Consider the following 21463-nt stretch of genomic DNA (forward strand, 5'->3'; position numbering starts at 1 on the left):
TGATTGGCTAAGGAAGCTATGGTACATATATACAATGGAATATTACTCAGCCATAAGAAGAAATGAAATACTGTCATTTGCGACAGCATGGATGGACCTCGAGATAATCATGCTAAGCGAAATAAGCCAGACAGAAAAAGTTGAAAATCACATGATATCACTTATATGTGGGATATAAACCCAAAAGCAACAAATGAACAGGACAAACAAACAGAGACTCATGGACATGGACTATAGACTAGTGGTTACCAGAGTGTAGAGGGCGGAGGAGGAAGGAGGAGATAGAGTAAAGGGGGTCAAATATGTGGTGACAGAAAGAAATCTAACTATGAGAGGTGAACACACAGTGTAAATATATATATGTCTTACTGTTAAAGTGTACAGCTGAAACTTACTGGATTTCATCAACCAATGTCACCATAAAAATTAATTTAAAAAATGAAAAACATAATCAAAATATAGGAAGTGATAAATTTTTATCTACAGGTGAAATGAAGATAATACAAAAGTCAAGTAGGTTTACCCCAGTCTCCTTAATCTGAAATTGAAGATTTGAGACTTTGCTGTCTTGACTGCAGTCTTTAGAAATAAGAAAAGTTGGGCCTTAGAAGCAAAAGAGGAAACAAAAGGCTTCTATAACTTATGTTACAGAATGTGATTAACCAGACCGTTTGTAATTTGCTACTATCAAAAAGTTGGTTTCCATATGTATTATTTGGCATTTTCCTATGTTTCTGTCTTAGTTTGGATATAAAAACATTTTACAGTCACGCTCCCTAACAGAGGTATTCAAAATTTATTTTCTAGAAATAAGTCAAAGAACCCAATTTTATTTTCTAGGCATCCTTAAATCCTAGTGATACACCTCCTTCTATTGTAAATGAAGATTTTCTTCATGAGCTTAAAGAAACTAATATTTCATATTCACAAGAAGCAGATGATCGAGTATTTAGAGCTCATGGTAAGCAATTTTATCTAAGCGCTATTTATTTTTAATTTTTAAGTTTCCTATAATTTAAGATGTTTTGCCTTTTCTTTTTTAAACCACAAAACAGGTCACTGTCTTCATGAGATATTTTTGCTCAGGGAAGGGATATTTCAGCGAATTCCTGATATAGTTTTATGGCCAAGTAAGTTCTTTTTTTCTTTGTATCCTTAAATTATTGTTAAATTAAGTAAATTTAGTATTGGAAATATGTAATTTTTAACATATGAGTTGTAAAAAATATAGATAGCTGTATTTTTAAAGTTTGCTAAAGGTTATATAATTCTTGATCTGATTGTCCTAAACTGTTGGTTTTAAAGATTGACTTTGTTGTTGTTAATTAAGTCTTTATTTTAAATAAACAAACAAATATCATATTAAGAGGTCAGTAGAAATAAATATATTGAGAAATCAGTAGAAAAATGTATCTGGTTAATTTGAAAGCTTAATGAAATTATCAATAACATTATATTCAGATCATTAGTTAAAATAAACTTAATTAAAATAATTGATTACTAATAATAGTGATTTGTTAATCTTAGCTTACAGGCTAAAAAAACATGGTGTTCAGATGGCAAAACAAGTTATTTAATACGCATATTTTCTTTGATATAAATGATTAAATTTTGAGAATTTTATTCAGGGATTTGGCTTGAGTTAGAGGATGGACAATCTTTCTGCTATTTTACTCTGCTGATGCACTATATATATATAGTCTTTATACCCATTTCTTCTATCAGAAAATTTAAAGCAGAACAGGTATATTGTTCCTTACTGTTCATAATTACTTTTTTAAAAAGTTCCATTGGTTTTCTGACTTTTTCCTCTTCTGACTCTATAAAAAGAGTATATAGAGTATTTTATTTTTCAGAAAATTGGCTCATTCATGGACTCTCAGTTCTTAGATGAAATCCTAGTATCTGAGTATCGTACCTTAATACGGGGATAGGAGAGAGGTGACATACATAGGAGGAAATCCAAGAGCATATGTAGCTGAGATGAAATTATTTTCCTTATACTTGTGATGTATATTTTTTCTGTGTGCTTGGAATAGTGTGAAATGCCTTTTGTCTCTCTTAGTTTAGTATAGAAATTTAACAGTTCCTGAAAAAAGAAAACATATACTCAAATAGAAGAAATGCTTTTGTTTCGCCTGCCTATTTTTTAGTAGTTTTAGGCTACTTCTCTACGAAGATTTGAGGAAGGTTCATTCCATATTTTATTGGAAAAAATGAAAGCAAAATTAATCAATTTTCATTTCCCATAGGCCACCTAATAAACTATCCTTTGATATATTTTGAATAGAACTTTCTGCTGCTTTTGGGTATTTTCTTTGTGTGTCTGAATATTAAAATGCTAAGAGAATTACTATAATGGGAATATATCTTGCTTTAAATAGTCCAAATATTTTTTAAAATTCAGATTTTGGAAACATATGGAGTTAGTTGTTGCACAAAAGTTTCTTTATGCTGTAAAATCCTCTCACAACTTTGACCTTCCAATTTTTTCTTTTTCCATTCCAATGTCTAATTTAGGCCCTTATTGGCTCATAGCTATAATTTTGCAGTAGCTTTAAAGGTTCTCATGCCCCAAGTTTCTTGTCCCTCCAAGCCTCCCATACACTATTGACATGAATTTTTCTGAAGTATTCCCTTTGCTGTCTTATTCATACCTCAAGAAACTATATGAATAGTGTATTGGTGCCTAAATCAAGTTTATGATTTTATTCTGTTGAGTCTTCCAGTATGAAGACTTGGAAATAGTTTGTCTCCCAACAGGTTATCAATTCACTGAGGCCTTTATTTAACCTTAATGTAAATTTTTTATTGTTGATAAAGTTCAAGGTTTTTTTTTTTTGCATGAGGTCAAGTTTTGACACAATGTGGCAATTTGAGACAACATGGTATTCCATAGAGTAAAGGTGGCTGTCTCATCTTGCAGTTTGAATAGATATATACCATATATATTATACACACACACACACAGACACACACACACACATATGTGCTCATGCACACACACACATACACATTTCTAGGAAATCTATCATTGTGGATATCTTTAAGTCTGGCTGTAATAAATCTCATTTCTACATGTTGCTTTAATAGGATGTCTAAGGCTTATCTAAGAGTAAGAACTTGTAATTTATATAACTTTTCTGATTTAGAATAATCTTTAAAGCAAGATTCGTCACCAGACAGCTCGACTTTTCATTTAGTTTGTATAAGTAATTAGTGACTCATACAATATATGTTATATGCAGTAAGTATGCTTGTAAAAATAGTTTCCTTTCACAATAACATTTAAAAAATTACATCACATATTCATTTAGTATTTATGTATTATTTGCAGCGATTTAAATGCCAGAACTTTAAGTCTGTGAAAATATATGCTAGGTACTGTTCTAGTTTTTGCAGATAAGCAGTGAACAAAACAAAAAATCCCTGTTCTCAATTGCCATACAATTTAATTGGGAGAAGGGTGGAGACAAAACAATTAACAAGTAAATATATAATGTATTGAGTGGTGAGAAGTGCTATAAAGAAAAATAAGACACAGTAAGAAGACAGCAAAATAGGGTAGGTAGTGGGATGAGGGAGTGCTGTGGCAGATAACATGGTCAGGGATAGCTTCTGATTATGCAACAGTCTTAGAAATAGTTTTGTCTTGTTAAAGGTTTTTAACATACATCTTCAGGTATCTTATTTATTATTAAGGAACCTACTGGTATTTAATAAAAATTTTACCACAAAGAATAAACTTTATAAGCTTAATCTAAAACCTTAAAAATGGATTTTCATTAAAATTGGAATGATACAAATGACATATTCTTAGCCTTAAGCAAACCTGAGAAATGATAATTACAACTTTCATAGAACAGTGTTTTTATATTCACAAATGGATATTCTTTTGTATATTTTCCTTTGCATCTTTATTTCCTTTTCAGGCCCTTAGTAAGTAATACTCAATTATTCCATGGTTTCCTTATCTCATGTCTCTTTCTTCTTTATGCTATTGCATATTGCATATGACGATTGATCTTTCTAAATACTCCCTTTGCTGTGTTGTTCACCTCCTTAATGCCCTATTGCTAGTCAGCTTGAATCTTAGCACCTCTTGTTTGGTATTTAAAGTCTTCCTCAGTCAAGTTTTTGTTACTTATATAACTTTTACACTAACAAAGGTAGCCTTCAGTTATGTACAATAGTAAGGAATTCATATACGGTATATCATAATATTTTAAAAATTAGTTTAAAAAACAGAATAAAGAATCATCAATGGATACAAAAATCAGTGAAAGTATGATGAAAAACTTGATATCTCCCCACAAGATACTCATTAATTATAGTAATTGTAGAGTGGAGAAACCTAGCAGGTACCGTATAACCATCATGCACATCCAGATGTAACACACTGAGAAAGGCACATCACTTCTGTGGAATTGCTGCCAAAATGTATAACCTGAATTTAATCATGAGGAGACATCATACAAACTCAAATCAAGAGACATTCAATGAAATACCACTGTTCTTAAAAAATGTCAAGGTCATGAAATTCAAAGATAGACTGAGGAACTGTCTCAGATTAAAGAAGGCTGAAGAGACATGACAAGTAAATGCAGCGTGTGATTCCGGTCCAGAAAAGTGTACATTAGTGGAACAGTTGGCAAAATTTGAATAAGATCTGTAGGTTAGTTAATAGTATTATATCAGTGTCAATTGCTTGGTTTTAATAATTGAACCATAGTTATGTAAGATGTTAGTATTTGTGGCTGCTGGGTGATGGAAATTTTTGTACCATTTTTGCAACTATTTTGTAAGTACGAAATTATTTCAAAATGAAAAGTTAAAAAAGTAAATACTAAACAGTTGTTTTAATATAGCTATTTCATGTGTTTATGAGTGAATAATTGAAGGGAAAGTTTAGATGCTAAAGAACTTTTAGACATATTTTTCAAGGTTACCCAGATTTTATTCATGTTCCTGTGATTAATTTATTTTCCTTTTTTTTCCAACAGCATGTCATGATGATGTAGTTAAGATTGTGAATCTAGCATGCAAATATAACCTTTGTATCATACCAATTGGTGGTAGGTATTGTGCCTTTTGAATTTTAATAATATAAATTTGTTTTCTATTTAAAATATTTGTATTTTAAATATTTGTGCCATCCCACTGAAAACAAATATTCTATAATTATGAGAAGGTCATTCTGAAAAGTTGATTTATGCTGCTCCTTTCTGTTTGGAGTAGATCTAGCTAAACTGTTTGAGATGTGATGTACCCTTAATGCATGGCCTCTTTTCCATATGGATCCTCACTGAAGCCATGACTTTAATGCCTAAATAAGAATATGTTCTTATTTCAGTAATTACTTTCTAACCATTATCCTTGTGGAGAGAATATTTTTCAAAGGCTAAATATACCCAACATAAACCTTTGAGGAATGCAATACAGTGTAAATGATCTGATGACCAAATCAACAAAATTTTTTAATACTGGAAACTAACATTATTTTGCATTTTAAGACAAATTTGATCTTTCTTGATCTTTTATTAACCACATTGTTTTAACAACTTATATAAGCCAAAGGAAATTGCCTTCACTGACTGAATTGGCAGTGATGGAATGGAAATGGGACCCCAGCAATTCAGAAGCTCCAGATTCCTTCTTCAGCTGACACTTTCTGTTAAATTCATACAAAAAAGATACTACAGTGCAACTATTAATGAAATATTTTCCTGATTTCAAATGACCGTGACAAACAAATTGTGATTACTGAGCACAGGCATGTTCTTAACTAACAATTCATGGTCTCACCTTGTAAAATTAAGCTGAACCTCATAAATCAGCACCCCCTATAATTCTTAAGCTCGTATCAAGGTGACTTCCACATGTTTTCTGTTCAAAACTTATGGAAGTACCAGTTAGGAATTTATTCTGACATATGATGATGATACAAGTATGGTTAAGAACTAGGAACACTGTATTCTGTATTGGTTTCAAGAAATCATTTTTCCTTTGACAACAAATGTTAATGGAAAACAGGAAAACATTGTTTAAGTACATCTATGTATTATTTATTTTACATTAATATCACTTTCACTGAAGAACATACAAATTTGTTTTTGAATATCATATAATCTGGGCAGTTTTAACTTTTTTATGTTCTAATTGATTAAAGCCTTTTTGTATAAGGATATAAGATACTATTTTAAGTGATCAATGAATCTCATAATTATGGTAGAAGGGAGATAATGGTGTCTCTAGTTTTTATAGGATGGGTGTTTTTCTCTTTTAAGCTATCATTCTACAATAATCATTAGCTTAGAACTTTTCTAATCATGTTTTTGGAGTTTCACAAATTGCTAGGGGCTTCACTTGAGTGAAGGGGATGGAGCCATATCCCATTGCTTTCAGCTCCATAATAGTTCTTCATTTTGGCATGCAGCATGAAATAAAGGTGAGTTTGCTTTTAGTGTGTTAGCATTTACAAATTACATTTTACAAAGTAGAAATAGGTATTACTTTCCTAGCAGGCCTGTCTGTATGCTTTGTATTAGGGTTTTGCCCTAGATATGTAGCTAAAAATAAAATATTTGAACATAAAGTTGTTGTTTCCTATTTTGGCAGGAGGAACAAGTGTCTCATATGGGCTGATGTGTCCTGCAGATGAGACAAGAACAATTATTTCTTTGGACACTTCACAAATGGTATATGATCATTTAAGATATATTTGAAGATAGCTTTTGGTTTAAAAAAGTTTTTATGGCTCTGTCTTAGTTGTTGTGGAAAAAGAGTGTATTGTCCATTTTGTTTTTAATTAATTTTATCATATTTTATCTTTGTCTTTAGTCTCCAAAAGCTAAGCTCACTCTTACTATAAGGCACATATCTTGGATTCTACCAAATTGACATGTGAAATTGATGATTTAAGAAGCATGGATTGGAATATTGATATAATATATGACCCAATTTGTATTGTTAAAAAAGAAAACAAATCATATTAATTAAGGTTAATTTGAATCACCAAAACTTACTTGTTTCCCAGATTTTTACCAGTGCTGTTGCATTTTCACTTGTGGAAGAATAGAGGGGCTAGTTTTAATGATAGGATTATTTTTTGAAATTTTGGCTCTTTGAGGTCTAAGAGTTGTACACTGTGGCATGCTAAAGTTTTAATTTGGGTATGAACTTAACTTTCATATAGTCAACAGTATTCTTGGTTACATATTCCTCCATTACAATAAAAAATAATTTTTTGGTAACTTTGAAATTCTTTCAGACACCAAAGTAGAGCGAATAATATACTCATTCTCTAGATTAAATAATTATTAATATTTTGCCATATTGGTTCTTTCTTTTTTCTCTACTTTTTGTAAAGCAAATCTTGATATTATGCTACTTTACACCTAAATGTTTCTGTGTATCTCTTTTTAAAAGGACATTTTCTTACTGTCTTACTGTCTCTTTTTAAAAGGACATTAACTTTGCCAGGAGTGATAATGTCTCTTTTTAAAAGGACATTATCACTCCTGGCAAAGTTAAAAGTAAATCCTTATGTCATTTAATATCTTGTCCACATTCAGATTATCTAGCCATCTCAAAATTATCTTTATTTTATAGTTCATTTGTTCAAATGGGGATTCAGACAAGGCCCATGTTAGCTTTTGGTTGTTTCCCTACGTTTCATTTTATATGAAGCCCTGTTCTCCCTTTTAAATGCTACGGACTTGGAAAACTAGGCTATTTGTAGTGTAGATCATATCATATTTTGAATTTTTCTGTTGCTTCTTCTTGGTGCCATTTAACTCTTCTTCAAGGCTCTGTATGTGTCTAAACCTGAAGTTAGATATAAAATCTAGTTAGATTCTGTCATAGCTTTTAGTATTATTCTAAGCAGGAGTATCTCATAGATAATATGTTTTTCTATGTCACATCACATCAGGAGGTACGTAATAGCCTGGTTGTCCACTTTTAGTGTTGCTAAAATTGATAAGCAAGTTTAGGTAATAACAGCCTGATTATTCTACTATAAAATTACCCATCAACCTTTGTCCTTATCCAAGATTTTAAGAAAAGGCAGTTTTCTTTGATGATAGCTTAAAAGTAGCCTATTCTGGAATAGGATTTGGAATGTTTTTGAAATTCTGAGTCTTTACCTTACTATATACAGATTTACCTCTGAATCTGTTACTGAATGTGTAAAATGGAGACAGTAATACTGCAGAAGGTTATTGTGAAGATTAAATTTTTCCTCTTCCTCCCTACTCCTCCCCGCTACCATTGTCCATGTCCATGAGTCTCTGTTTGTTTGTCCTGTTCATGTTCACTCCTTTTAACATTCAACTCTTTCAAATATTATGATGGATATGTGGTCCTTATAACTGTCATTTACATTGAAGTCAGTAAGTTATATCTTGCATGACCGTGCACAGTGTACTTCTGATACAGTATGTACAACATATGACTAGAATTAGTTGTGTCAGTTTTCTACTTAAATACACATGAGCAATAGACTAGTGGTTACCAGAAGGAGGGAGGTGGGGGAAGGGGGAAGGTAGACCAGGTAAAAGGAGTCAAATATGTGGTGACAGAAAGAAATCTAACTATGGGAGGTGAACACACAGTGTAAACATATATGTGCCTTACTGTTAAAGTGTACAGCTGAAACTTATGGATTTTGTTAACCAATGTCACCATAATAAACGAATGAATGAATGGATGATAATACTAATGAATGAATGAATGATAATACTATTGGCCTTACAAGTTTTTGTTTTATTGTTAACTTTTGTGGGGTAATATATAGTGGATGTAATAGAGTAACCAATACATTTTCCTTAGGTTTCTCTGTGAGTGCCTATAAATGTGTTTTTTCTCTTTGTTTCCTTTAGTTTCTTTGTTCTTCCAAAAGCATGTTTGAAACCCTGGTAGATACAAGGCATATAATTAGCACAAGTATATAATTGCCTCAAAAATCAATCTGCTGATTCTTGTTTTTATTGTAGTTATTGTAGTATAAGGTACCATCAGATTACTAAATTCTTTTTATTTTATAATTTAAAACTTCCTTTCGTTTAGCTGCCATGAGACCAAAAGCCTGATTTTGCCATAATTATATTGAAATTACTATTATCTTATTTTGAGAGTACAGTTATAATGATAGTTTTATATAACATAGAACAATAAGTACATTCACAGACATCATCTTATTTAATGTTTATCATAGCCCTGTGAATTAAGCAGTGCAGTTATTTGTGTTCAAATGTGGAATATAGGCAGACTTATTTTTGTATTTATTGCCTTCCTTCCTTTTTATTATTAACTAGTTTTGTCTGTATTAGTTGTTGCCATGAAATTGAACATATCAAAATGCTAAGAAAGCTTCTCTGGGATCCAGAAGAAGATCCTATATATTATCTGGTTGCTCAACCAGATAATATAAGATTATCTGGTTGCTCAACCAGATAATATAAGATTCATATATGTATAAAATTAAGTCAAATAAGATATTAAAAACATTTTTTTTTACAGTCATGCATTTGGTAAGTTGAGCCAGATGATATTCAGTTTGTTCTTTTTGGCAGGAGGCCAGGTTGTGCTTTGTTTTCTAGCTGGCCTCTTTGATCCTATTTTGCATTAAAAGTAAAGCATTGATGCCATTTACTGTATTAAAATGTCTTTGCCAAGTGTCTTTTTCTAATCTCATGGCATCCCTTTTCTGATAGTCTTAAATTAGATATGATTACTGACTATCAACAGTAGTGCAGGTAGTATTTACAGAATGCCAGGAACTGTGTATGCTAAGCTTTTTATGTGTAGTATCTCACTTAACTTTTACAGCAATCCTGTAAGTAGGTATTACTATCCACATTTTACAAATGAGGAAACACTAAGCATAGTTAAATAATTTGCCTAATGTAAGAGGTAGAGTTTAATTCTAATTAATATTTGAATAAAGACAGGATCTATGTTTTAAAACAACTCTTGTGTAATATGCTCCCTTTGTTCCTATTTCTTTCATGTGGTATACTCAGAGACAAGTGTAGCTTTCTGGTGTGGGTATTCCTACTTGCTGAATTACTCTCTTGTCAGTTACTGCTTTGAGGTAGGAAGTTATATTTCCTGAGAAAATGTTAATAGATCATAGAGAAAACTTTTTTCTTCCTTTGCAACAGAATCGAATCCTCTGGGTTGATGAGAACAATCTGACAGCTCATGTAGAGGCTGGCATAACAGGACAAGAGTTGGAAAGACAGGTATGTTATTTTTTTAATATAGATTTTCAAAACTGCTATGTGTCTCATCTGAATGAAGGACCTTTCACAATACATTCACTGAATAAATTTGTTCAGTTTCTGTTGTGTGTCAAGCATTGAGCTAGATGCTGAGGGCACAGTAATGTATAAGACACCATTCCCTACCCTTGGATAGCTTGTGTTATATTATGACAAAGAGTTAGATAAATAGACATTTACGATTCAGCGAGAAGCCTAGGTAAAGGCTAAATGTGGAGTGTGTGACTCATCAAATGGGGTTAGGAGGAAAAGAGTTGGACAAAGAAAGTTTCTCAGAGAAGGCAGCATTTAAAATGAGACTTCAGGATAAGTAAGAATTAGCAAAAAAAGAGATGGGGTTGGGGAAAACAATCCAGTCAGAAAGCAGCATGTGCAGAGGCTTTAAAGGCAACTCTTGCTTTGGGGGGCCTGTCGATAGCTGAAGAAAGCTCAGGTCTAGTGTGTGTAGATGGGAGAACACATATTCTTGGTGTTTGTATATTTAGTGGGTGTACATAGAGTGGTGGTAAAGGATAAAGACGGGAAAACACAAAAGAGGTCAGGTTGTAAAGGGCCTTATATAAAGCCCATTTTAGAAGTTTGAACTTTACCTTTCTGCTTAGCTAGTTTGGATTATTGTGTGGAAGATGGATAGGGCATGTAAGAGTAGGTTAGAAGGATGCTGCAATAATTCAGGCAATTGCTGATAGTGAGTGACCTGAAATAAAGTAGTAAGAATGGAGCACAGTGGAACAAATTGGATGTAGAATTCTCAGAAGTTGATGATAAATTATATCAACTTGGTAAATGTTGATATTTGCTCTTTATTGAATTTTTCAGTGTATAATTTCATTAATAACTGGTCATCTCATATAGTTAGTGAAACTCATAGTTTTGGGGGGATCCTTATATACTTTCGTTGAGACCTTATATACTTTTTGGGGGATCCTAATGAATTTTTGGAAAATTTTAGATTTCTTTCATGGATTCTAAGCAGGTAATAATTAACGTATCGGTTCCTTCAACCTCTTCAAAAATGGTTGAGATGACTGTAACTCAGCTTTGGTAAATAAAAATTAGAAAGTCTAGTTTCTTAGTGATGTACTCACCACTTTATTCAACTTGGGTTACAGAGACCACCTCCCTCTTTTTAATAGGACATTGAGGGGTACATGACATGCTTGTTGATCTTATTTTTATTTTTTTCCTTCTTGGTAAAGAGTTGGATAAAGTTGATGTGCCAGTGAAAATTTCTAGATGAAAAACTTTGAAAAAAAGTATTAAAACTGTTCATTGTCTTTATTTTTTATTTAATGCAGTAAGATAGAGAGACCTGGAATAAAATGGAACATGTTTGTTGAGGCATTGTTAAAGGTCTTCAATAAGTCAAGGTTTTATATAAGTCAAGGTAATTAGATTTGTTAATTATTATAGTTTATAATGCACTTCAGTGGGCAGACTAATAATATTTAATGAAAAAAAATCTGTAAAAAGTCCTGTGTTAGCCTTCCATTATGCCTGAAGGAGGTATTATCAGCATAATAATTTTTTATAATAAAAAGTAGCCTTTTATATCTCCAATGTTATATTGTTTATTATAATATTTGATGTAGTATTTTAACCTTCCTGAGTTTTCTTTCTTTTTTTTCTTTTGAAAGGTTAGAATTAAAATTAAAATTAAAATTTTCCTAGACTAGGAACTTCTGATATTTTACCTACTAGTTCATTTCTCTAAATGCCAATATAGAACTTTATTTTTTGCCTCTAAGAGAAAATAATATAGTTTCTATATCTGTTTTGCTCAGTTCAAGTTCTTCCTCTTTTAAACTTCTGTGTCCTTCAGTTTCTGCTTCAGCTGATGTAACCAGCTTAAAACATCCTGCTTTTTCCTTCTAGAAGTTTTAAAATGACACAAATATAGTAGTTGGGTAGCACAGGTTTTAATCTTTTTAACTTGTTTATGACATTGAATTTAATATCTATAAAGGAGGTCACTAATATGTCAGTTATGGATTTTGGGAATTTGTTTCTAGGCTTACTAAATTTAAATCTTTGGCTACTTTATTTTATTAGTTAATAGTCTGGAGATATGTGATGACGTTTTTTCCTGCCTAGGGGCTCATTTCCCTGTGCCTTAGTTTCTTAATCTATGGAACAGAGATAATACTTCCTGTTTCATAAGGTTTTTTGTAGGATGGAGTAAGTCAATAATGTAAAGTACTTAGAACTTCTATCATTCCACTAATTTTTATTGAGCACTGTCTGCTTCATTCAAGCACAGTTGACTTGAAATATTCCTTCTATATGCTGAAGACTCCCAGATTAATATCATCATGTCAGGTTTCTTTCCTGAACTGTAGACTTACTATATCCAGATACCTAGTTGATGTCTCCACTTGCATATCTAATAGACATTTTAGACAAAATGTCCAAATAAATTCAAGATTTTAAAAATTTAATTTCCATTTTCCTCCACAGTTTGCTTATTCTGTAGACTTCTCATTCTCAGTTGATGGAAATGCAGTTCTTTGGGCAGCTTGAGCTAAAACCCTTGTAGTCATTTGTTTTTATTTTGTTGTTTTATAATAGTTTCATTGAGGTATAATTGTCATACAATAAATTACACTCATTTAAAATGTACAACTTGATAAATTCCAATAGATAAATACAACCATGAAACCGTCACTGCAATCAAGATAATGAACATATGCACCAACTCCAGAAGTTTCCTCTTGCCTGTTTATAATCCTCTCCAACCTACCTTTACCTTGCCCATGGCAATCACTGATCTGCTTTCTGTCACTGTAGATTTGTTTGAATGTCCTACAATTTTATTAAAATCAAATCATATACTTTTTTGCAGGGGGAGAGTGAGAGTATGGCTTCTTTCACTAAGCATAATTATTTTGAGATTCACACATATCGTTGCATATATCAATAGTTTATTCCTTTTTATTGCTCAGTAGTGTTCCATTGTGTAGATTGACCACAGTTCAACAAGTTTCCATTTGCTTGTTGAACACTTGGGTTATTTCCAATTTTTAGCTATTACAAATAAAGTTACTGTGAACATTCATGTGCAAGTCTTTGTATAGACATATACTTTAATTTCTCTTGGGTAAATGTCTAGAAATGAAATGGCTAAATCAAATAGTAAGTATATGTTTACCTTTTTGAAAAACTACCAAATGTTTCCCAGACTGATTACATCATTTTATAATCCCATTAGCACTGTGTAAGAGTTCCAGTTTCTCTACATCCTTTCCAATACTCGTTATTGTTAGTTTTTTAAATTTTAGTCATTCTAGTACATGTGTAATGGTATCTCACTGTGATTTTAATATTGCATTTCTCTAATGACTTCTGATGTTGAACATCTTTTCTAGGGCTATTTGCCATCCATGTATCTTCTTTGGTGAAGTGTCTGTTCATATTGTTTGCCCAAATTGTAAATTGTGTTGTTTATTTTCTTACTGAATTTCAAGAGTTTTTAAAAAATATTTTCTGGATATGTCCTTTTTCAGATATATGCGAATATTTTTTTTCCAGCCTGCAGCTTGTCTTTGCATTCTCAACAGAATCTTTGGAAGGCTACATGTTTTTAATTTTGATGAAGTCTAACATGTTATTTTTTAATTTTGTATATCGTTCTTCTGTTGTCATATCTAGAAACTTTTGCTTTACCTGGGTTATGAAAAAAAGATTTTCTCCCATTTAAGTTTTATAAGATTTAGTTTACATTCAAGTCGCTGATGAGTTTTTTAAATTGAATATATTTGACATAATTTGTAAATTTAAGGTGTACAATGTATTACTTTGGTATATTTATATATTGTAATACGATTGCCTTTGTAGCGATATTTGGGACCTCTATCACATTCCATAATTGCCCCTTTTTAGTAATTGGCATAATTAAGTTTTAGCCTTTTAGCAATTTTGATGATTATAATACAGTGTTATTTTCTATATTCATTACACTGTATGTTAGCTCTCCATGGCTTATTTACTACTTGTTGCAAGTTTACACCCTTAAACATCAGTCTTATCCCCCCCACCCCCCATCCCCTAGTAACCACCATTTTGCTCTGTTTCTTATGAGTTTTCTTTTTCTTCCTCCTCCCTTCCTCCCTTCTTCCCTTCCTCCCTTCCTCCCTTCCTTCCTTCCCTCCCTCCCTCCTTCCTTCCTTTCTTTCGAGTTTGACTTTTTTAGATTCCACATGTAAGTGATACCTTACAGTACATGTCTTTGTCTTACCTCATTTAGCGTATTATACTCAAGATTCATTCATGTTGCTACATATGGCAAGATTTCCTTTCTCATGAATGAATAATACTCCATTGTGTGTATATGCATGTATGTAATCACATCTTTTTTATCCATTCATTTATTGATGGGCATTTAGATTGTATTCACATGATGAGTTTTGAAGATTTTTGAGTTCATGTTTGTGTATGGTATGAGAGATGGATTAAAGGTTTTTCTTGTTTGCACATGAATATCCAGTTATTCCAGCATCATTTGTTGAGAAGTCTATCCTTCTTTTCATTGAGGGAGGGTAGTCTGTTGTTTATGTATATGTGCATCTAGTTCTATTTTGTTCCATTGATCAATGTTATCTGTCTTTATGCCAGTACCATCCTGTTTGGATTATTGTAGCTTTATTATAAAAGTTGTTTTGGCAGTTCTAGATTCTCTGCATTTCCCTGTGCAGTTTATAATGAACTTGTCAATTTCTGTTAAAAAAAAAAAAAAAAAGCCTGTTGGGATTGTGATTGGGATTACATTAACTCTGTACATCAATGTGCAGAAAACTGACATCATAACAATGTTGATTCTTCTGACCCAAACATGGAATATCTGTAGTTTTGAGGGGTATATAATTTCTCTCTGCAGTGTTTTTTGGATTCCAGTGTACAGATCTTTAATATTTTTTAAATCATATTTGTCTCTAAGTATTATATATATTTTTGGTGCTATAGTAAATGGTAAAACATTTTCAATTTCCGAGTGTTCTTCATTAATATATAGAAATACAATTGATTTTTTTTATAGAGATCTTATATCTATCTAGTAGCCTTTCTAAATTCACTAACTAGTTTAAAAGTTTTCTTGTAGCTCTCATCGGATTTTCTACATATATGATCATGACCTCTGAATAAAGACAGTTTTACTCCTTATTTTCCGATCTGTGTGCCTTTACTTTTCTCACCTGATTGCACTTGCTAGAACCTCTGGTGCAATGGTGAAAAAAAAGTGAAAGTGGACATCATTGTCTTGTTCCTAATTTAGGAGAGATGCATTCAGTCCTTTACCATTAATTATGATGTTAACTATAAGGGGTTTTTTTTTTGGTAGATGTCTTTTATTAAGTTGAAGAAGTTCCTTCTTAGTTTGCAGGGATCTTTTGTTGGCAATGAAAGTTGTCAAATGCTTTTTGTGTCTTAAGGTAGAAGATGGGGACATTTATTATTTTTCTTTTAGGTTTTCAATACTCTAAATTTAGGCTTTCACTACTGTAAATTTCCCCTAACTACTGCTTTAGTGGTATCCTAAAATTTTGATATGTCCATTCATTTTCATTTATTTCAAAATATTTTCTACTTTTGATTTTTTTTCTTTCACCCATGAGTATGTACAAATTATTATTTAGTTTCCAATGATTGGGGGATTTTTCCATACTTCTTTCTGTTATCGATTTCAATGTTAATTCTATTGTGTTTAGAAAAAATATGACTTGAATCTTTTCCAGTTAATTGATACTTCTTTTATGGCCCACAATATGGTCTATCTTGTAAATGTTCCATGTACAGTTGAAAAGAGTGTGTCTTCTGCTCTTGGTTAGAATCATCTGTCTATTAGGTCAAATTGATTTATAATGTTGTTCAGGCCTTTGATGTTTTTAATTATTTTCTGTTCTATCAGTTATTGAGAGAGGGAATTAAAACATCCAACTATCATTGTAGTTTTTGTGTTTTTTTTTTTTTGCAGTTTTATCAGTTTTTACTTCATATATTTTAAAGCTCTGTTATTAGGGGAATAAATGGTTAGGATTGTTATAACTTCTAAATTAGTGAACCATTTTGCCATTATGAAATGACCCTTTTTCTTTCTGATGATATTCTTTGGCCTGAAATCTACTTAATCTGATATTAAAATAGCCATTCCAGTTTTCTTTTGACTATTGTTAACATGGTATTTCTTTTTCTTTTTTTCATTCTTTTTACTTTTAGCTGATTTGTGTTTTTATATTTAAAGTGCTTTTCTTATAGAAGCATAAAATTGGGCCTTTTCCTTTTCATCTAGCCTGACAATCTCTACCTTTTAATTGGAGTGTTAGACCATTTACTTTAAATGTGGTTTATTGACGTAGTTTAAGTCTGTAATCTTGCCCCTTTTCCCCCTGTATTTTTTGTTGTTGTTCTTTTCTACTTTATTTTTTGTTGTTGTTCTTTTCTACTTTATTTATTTTTTTGGATTAAATATTTTTATACCATTTTATCTCCTTTATTAGCTGTAACTTTTTTTTTTATTATTTTAAGGGTTGTTTTAGGGTTTATAGTATACATCTTTAATTTAAAACAGTCTACCTTCAAGTTATAACACTTCAGAGTTTAGTATAAAGAACTTTACAATATTATACTTCCCTCTCTCCTTGCCTCCTTTGTACTATTATTGTCATATTCTACTTTTACATGTTGTAAAGCCTACAGTATATTATTTTTGTTGAAACAATTATCTTTTAAAGATATTTAAATAATAAATTTTTTTTTATATATTTACCCATCTAGTTATCCTTTCTGGTACCCTTAATTCCATCCAATGTTATTTACCTATTGCTTGAAGAACTTCTTTTTAATATATCTTTACTGTTGATGAATTCTTTCTACTTTCTTTGTCTGAAAATGTCTTTATTTTATCTTAAAAATAAAAACTTTTTTTAGGAGCAGTTTTAGGTTTACAATAAAAAGAGAGAGGGAGGTTCATAGATTTCCCATATGCCCCCTGCCCCCACACATGCATTATTAATATCACTTACCTGAATGGTAGATATTTTATCAAGAACCTACATTGACACATTGTAATTACCCAAAGTCCATAGTTTATCTTAGGGTTTGGACAAATGTATAATGAAATATCCATCATTATAATATCATACAGAGTATTTTCACTACCCAAAATTCTTCTGCCTGTTTATCCCTCTCCTCACCCATCCCTGGCAACCACTGATCTTTTTATTGTCTCCATAGTTTTTTACCTGTTCTAGAACATCACAAAGTTGGAATCACAGAGTATGTAGCCTTTTCAGATTGACTTCTTTCATTTAGTAATATGCATTTAAGGGGCCTCCATGTCTTTTCATGGCTCGATAGCTCATTTCTTTTTAGCACTGAATAATTTTTCATTGTCTGGATGTACCACAGTTTATTCATTCACCTACTGAAGGACATCTTGGTTGATTCTAAGTTTTGGCAATATATGAATAAAGTTGCTGTAAACATCTGTGTGCAGATTTTTATGTGAACATAAGTTTTCATCTCCTTTGAGTAAATACCAAGGTGCCCAGATGCTAGATTGTCTGTTAAGAGATGTCTAGTTTTATAAGAAACCACCAAACTGTCTTGCAAAGTGGCTGTACCATTTTGCATTTCCACCAGCAATGTATGAGAATTTCTATTGCTCCACATCCCCACCAGCATTTGATGTTGTCGGTGTTCTGATGTTTGACTATTCATATAAGTGTTTTGTGGTATCTTGTTTTAATTCACGTTTCCCTGATGACGTATGATGTGGAGCAGTGTTTCATATGATTTTTTGCTATCTTTGGTGAGGTATTTGTTTAGGTCTTTTGCCCATTTTTTAATTGAGTTGTTTTCTTATTGTTGGCTTTTAAGAGGTCTTTGTATATTTTGAGTAACAGTCGTTTATCAGATGTATCTTGTGCAAATATTTTCTCCCAGGCTATTCTCTGATCCTTTTGGATTATTTTTTTCTCTGGTTCTGGGTAATTTTCTCACTTGTCTGTACTTTTTAGCACTCTAGATGCACTTATAGAAATAGTTTTAAATGTCTGTTAAATGGTTTCTTCTGTATTGGTAATATGGAGATTTTGTCATGAGAATATTTGAAAACTCCCTGTGCAGTGCCTAGCACATCTAAGTTCTCTATGAATGCCTTTTCTTTTTCTTCTCCTAATTTTAGAAAATTTGAGTGACAGTAATCTTTTGGGAGCAAATAATATGAATATAGATTGGGAGTTAGGGAAGAAATATAAGTTAGACAATCTTTATTATAATCTGTTCAGTCATTTATTTAAGCTACCTACTTGTAGGTGGTTATTAACTTCTTAAAATTAAATAAATGTATTTAATATTTAGTGAAAAAAATCCTATTTTGTAACAATTGATGTATTTTTAAACCTTAGCAACAAAACTAGAAAAGGTAAATAATTTGCATTACTTGTGTTTAAGAGCTAACAAATTATATTTAACCTAACAGGCTCTTGATTTTTAGATTACAGCTTTCATACTGTATTTAAATACATAGATTCAAACATAGCTGACATATTCTACATCTATGCATGGCTTATTTGAAAAATTGAAGCAGTTGCTTAACTGGATGATTATCAAATGGTCAACACAGATTGATAGGCTTGAGTGCAGTAGACAGTGAGTATGCAGATGGTGGTGTCTGTACTGTTTGACATGAGATGGCTGAGTCTTTAAAATGATTTCAGTGGAATGGCTTTGGTGTTGTTGCAGTAAAGGGCATCCATTCAACCTCAGGTGCTGTGCAGATGGCAAAGCCAAGCTAATATAGAAAAATGAGAAACAAGTGACTATTTAATGTACAGGAATGCATGATCTGCATTCCAAATAAATGACAGTATTACATGCAGGAAACCTAGCCAGATGGCTGTACATTAAAACACATGACTCCTTGAGAGAATTAAGTACAGGCAATTTGCTTGGATTTTCTGCAGGCCTGCTGCATATTATATTAGGGTAGGGAGAACAAGAGATTAAGTACTTTATTTATTGAAAGTGTTTAGGTGAAATTGGCAGTTATTTAAGCATAATCTGATCTCCATAAGTATTTAAATGGTCTCTTTGTGGAAAAAAAAAAAGTAGGGAGGGTAGTTGGCTTTAAAAATAGAAGTATATAAAGAGTAAGATTGGTTAGTAGACCTGTAGAAAATTCAACTGTCTTTTGGACCACATTTTTCAGTTTTGTAAAGTTTTCCTCTAGACAAAAGCTTAAAAATTTTTTGACCAGTATTATAAAAGTATTTCTTTTTCTATGTAGGTTTTAATGAGTCCAAATTCTAGTGACATATGGGAATTTTAAAGTAGGAAGAGTTAATGTGTTGAGTGCTGTGTGAAATAGGACCATTTTCACTAGTAAAACATTACATTTTTGTTTTTCAGCTTAAAGAAAGTGGTTATTGTACAGGTCATGAACCAGATTCTCTGGAATTCAGCACTGTGGGAGGATGGGTATCTACTCGGGCATCAGGCATGAAGAAGAATATCTATGGCAATATCGAAGACCTGGTAAATTTTTTCTAGTTATTGTCTAATAATTGATTAGTATATAGAGATTATTATACAGTGATTAAAGCCTTTAAAAAATTGAGTAGAATGGTAAAGTCCCCCCAGAAGTATATCCCTTTTGATTATAGTAATGTCAGCTATGTATAATAGAAGCAGTAAAAGACACAACTGTGATCATTACTTAAGGGCGCTCCTTTTCAAATGACTAATGAACTTTATAGATGTTTCATAATATCTGACTTATAAAAGATATAAATATTATTTATAAGCCTCATGGAGCCTCAACCTTCAACTCCACCAAGATTTTAGTCAGTTTATTTAGGTGATCTTGTCATTGCTACATCTTTTGCTTTAGGAGATTTTAAATTTATTTTGCTGGAAAAAAAAATTTCTATATAGAATTAAAGAGCCCAAATGAAAATGTTCTAGTAAGCAGTAGTATAATATCTAATGTTTTATGTGCACACTATTTTGCTTTAGCTGATCCAGTGCCAGTGCTCTGGGAGTTATTGTGATATTAGTGTAACTATGGGCATTCTGGTTAGGAATTAGGTATCATTTGTTCCATTTGTAGCTTTTTCAGTGATTAGTTGTATGACTTTATGCTAATTGGTTCACCTTTCTAAATTTCAGTTTCCTCCTATGTAAAATAATGATAATCGCTGCATAGAATTATTATAAGAAGTGAAGAACATAAAATGAAAACTCTTAGCAGAGTCCCTGGTGTGTAGTATGTGCTTCATAAATGTTAGTTCCCTTATTATCAATATTTTGATAACAATTCAAAATAACTTTTTATTAGACCATTAAAGTCGATGTTCCTAACATTATTTTTAGAGCTATTTAGCTTTGCTTTTCAAATCTAACGTTCCAACATTTTCATCAGTATCTTTGTTGCTAGAAATATCAAATCTTTAATGAAAATTTTGGTTCTTTATAGTTAACACCCAGCAATTTAAGACTTTAAGTGTTTATGTTATTAATACTTTTTAAATGTTTATATTATCCTGGATAAAGATGTTTATACATTTTTAAGTCTTTGAATACTTACAGCCAAATTGCTCTTATAAGAATTTTATGCCAATTGACTTTCCCACTAGCACTATGAGAATCTTTATTTTATTGGACTCCATATTTTGTCTTTTAATTATTTATTTATTTAATTGCTAGTGAATGTAAACTTTTAAATGATCTCATTGGCAATTTTTATTTCTTATTTTGTAAATTTCTTATCGATGTCCTCTGCTTATTTTCTTTAACAGTGCATAAACTGTTTTTATTCATTTGTCCAAAATCCATTCTAAAAATGTATTAGATTTTTACCTAATCATTGCTGATTCAGATCTTAGGAACTGTTTTTGAGTGACCCCCTCTCTCAATATACTTACTTTCTCACCTGTGTGAGGCATATCTCACAGATACATCAAACACATGTCTCTCTCCCTCTCTTTAACTCAATCACTGGATCTCCCTCTTCATTCTAGTTTTGACTTGATCATAATTAATACTTTGTTTTTTTTCACTGTTTCCTACTAAATGGGCAGATTAGGTAAGTTGAAGGAAGAGATAAGGCAAGAAGAATTTTTTCTTAGAATTCTAAGCGTCTAGAACAGTGCTTGACATGAATAATACTTTTTCATAATATT

General features: G+C 31.6%; 1 protein-coding gene across 1 annotated transcript in view; it reads left to right on the forward strand.

Moving 5' to 3' along the window:
- AGPS (alkylglycerone phosphate synthase) overlaps positions 1–21463 on the forward strand; it is a 117858-nt gene that overhangs the window by 34728 nt on the left and 61667 nt on the right. Inside the window, exons 4-9 of the mRNA XM_006921234.3 lie at positions 841–961; positions 1056–1130; positions 5004–5075; positions 6619–6698; positions 10167–10247; positions 19692–19817. Coding sequence (XP_006921296.2) covers positions 841–961; positions 1056–1130; positions 5004–5075; positions 6619–6698; positions 10167–10247; positions 19692–19817 — 555 coding nt within the window. The remainder of the gene's footprint in view (positions 1–840; positions 962–1055; positions 1131–5003; positions 5076–6618; positions 6699–10166; positions 10248–19691; positions 19818–21463) is intronic.

This window comes from Pteropus alecto, unplaced genomic scaffold, assembly GCF_000325575.1.
Source record: "Pteropus alecto unplaced genomic scaffold, ASM32557v1 scaffold3, whole genome shotgun sequence".
Classification (NCBI taxonomy): domain Eukaryota; kingdom Metazoa; phylum Chordata; class Mammalia; order Chiroptera; family Pteropodidae; genus Pteropus; species Pteropus alecto.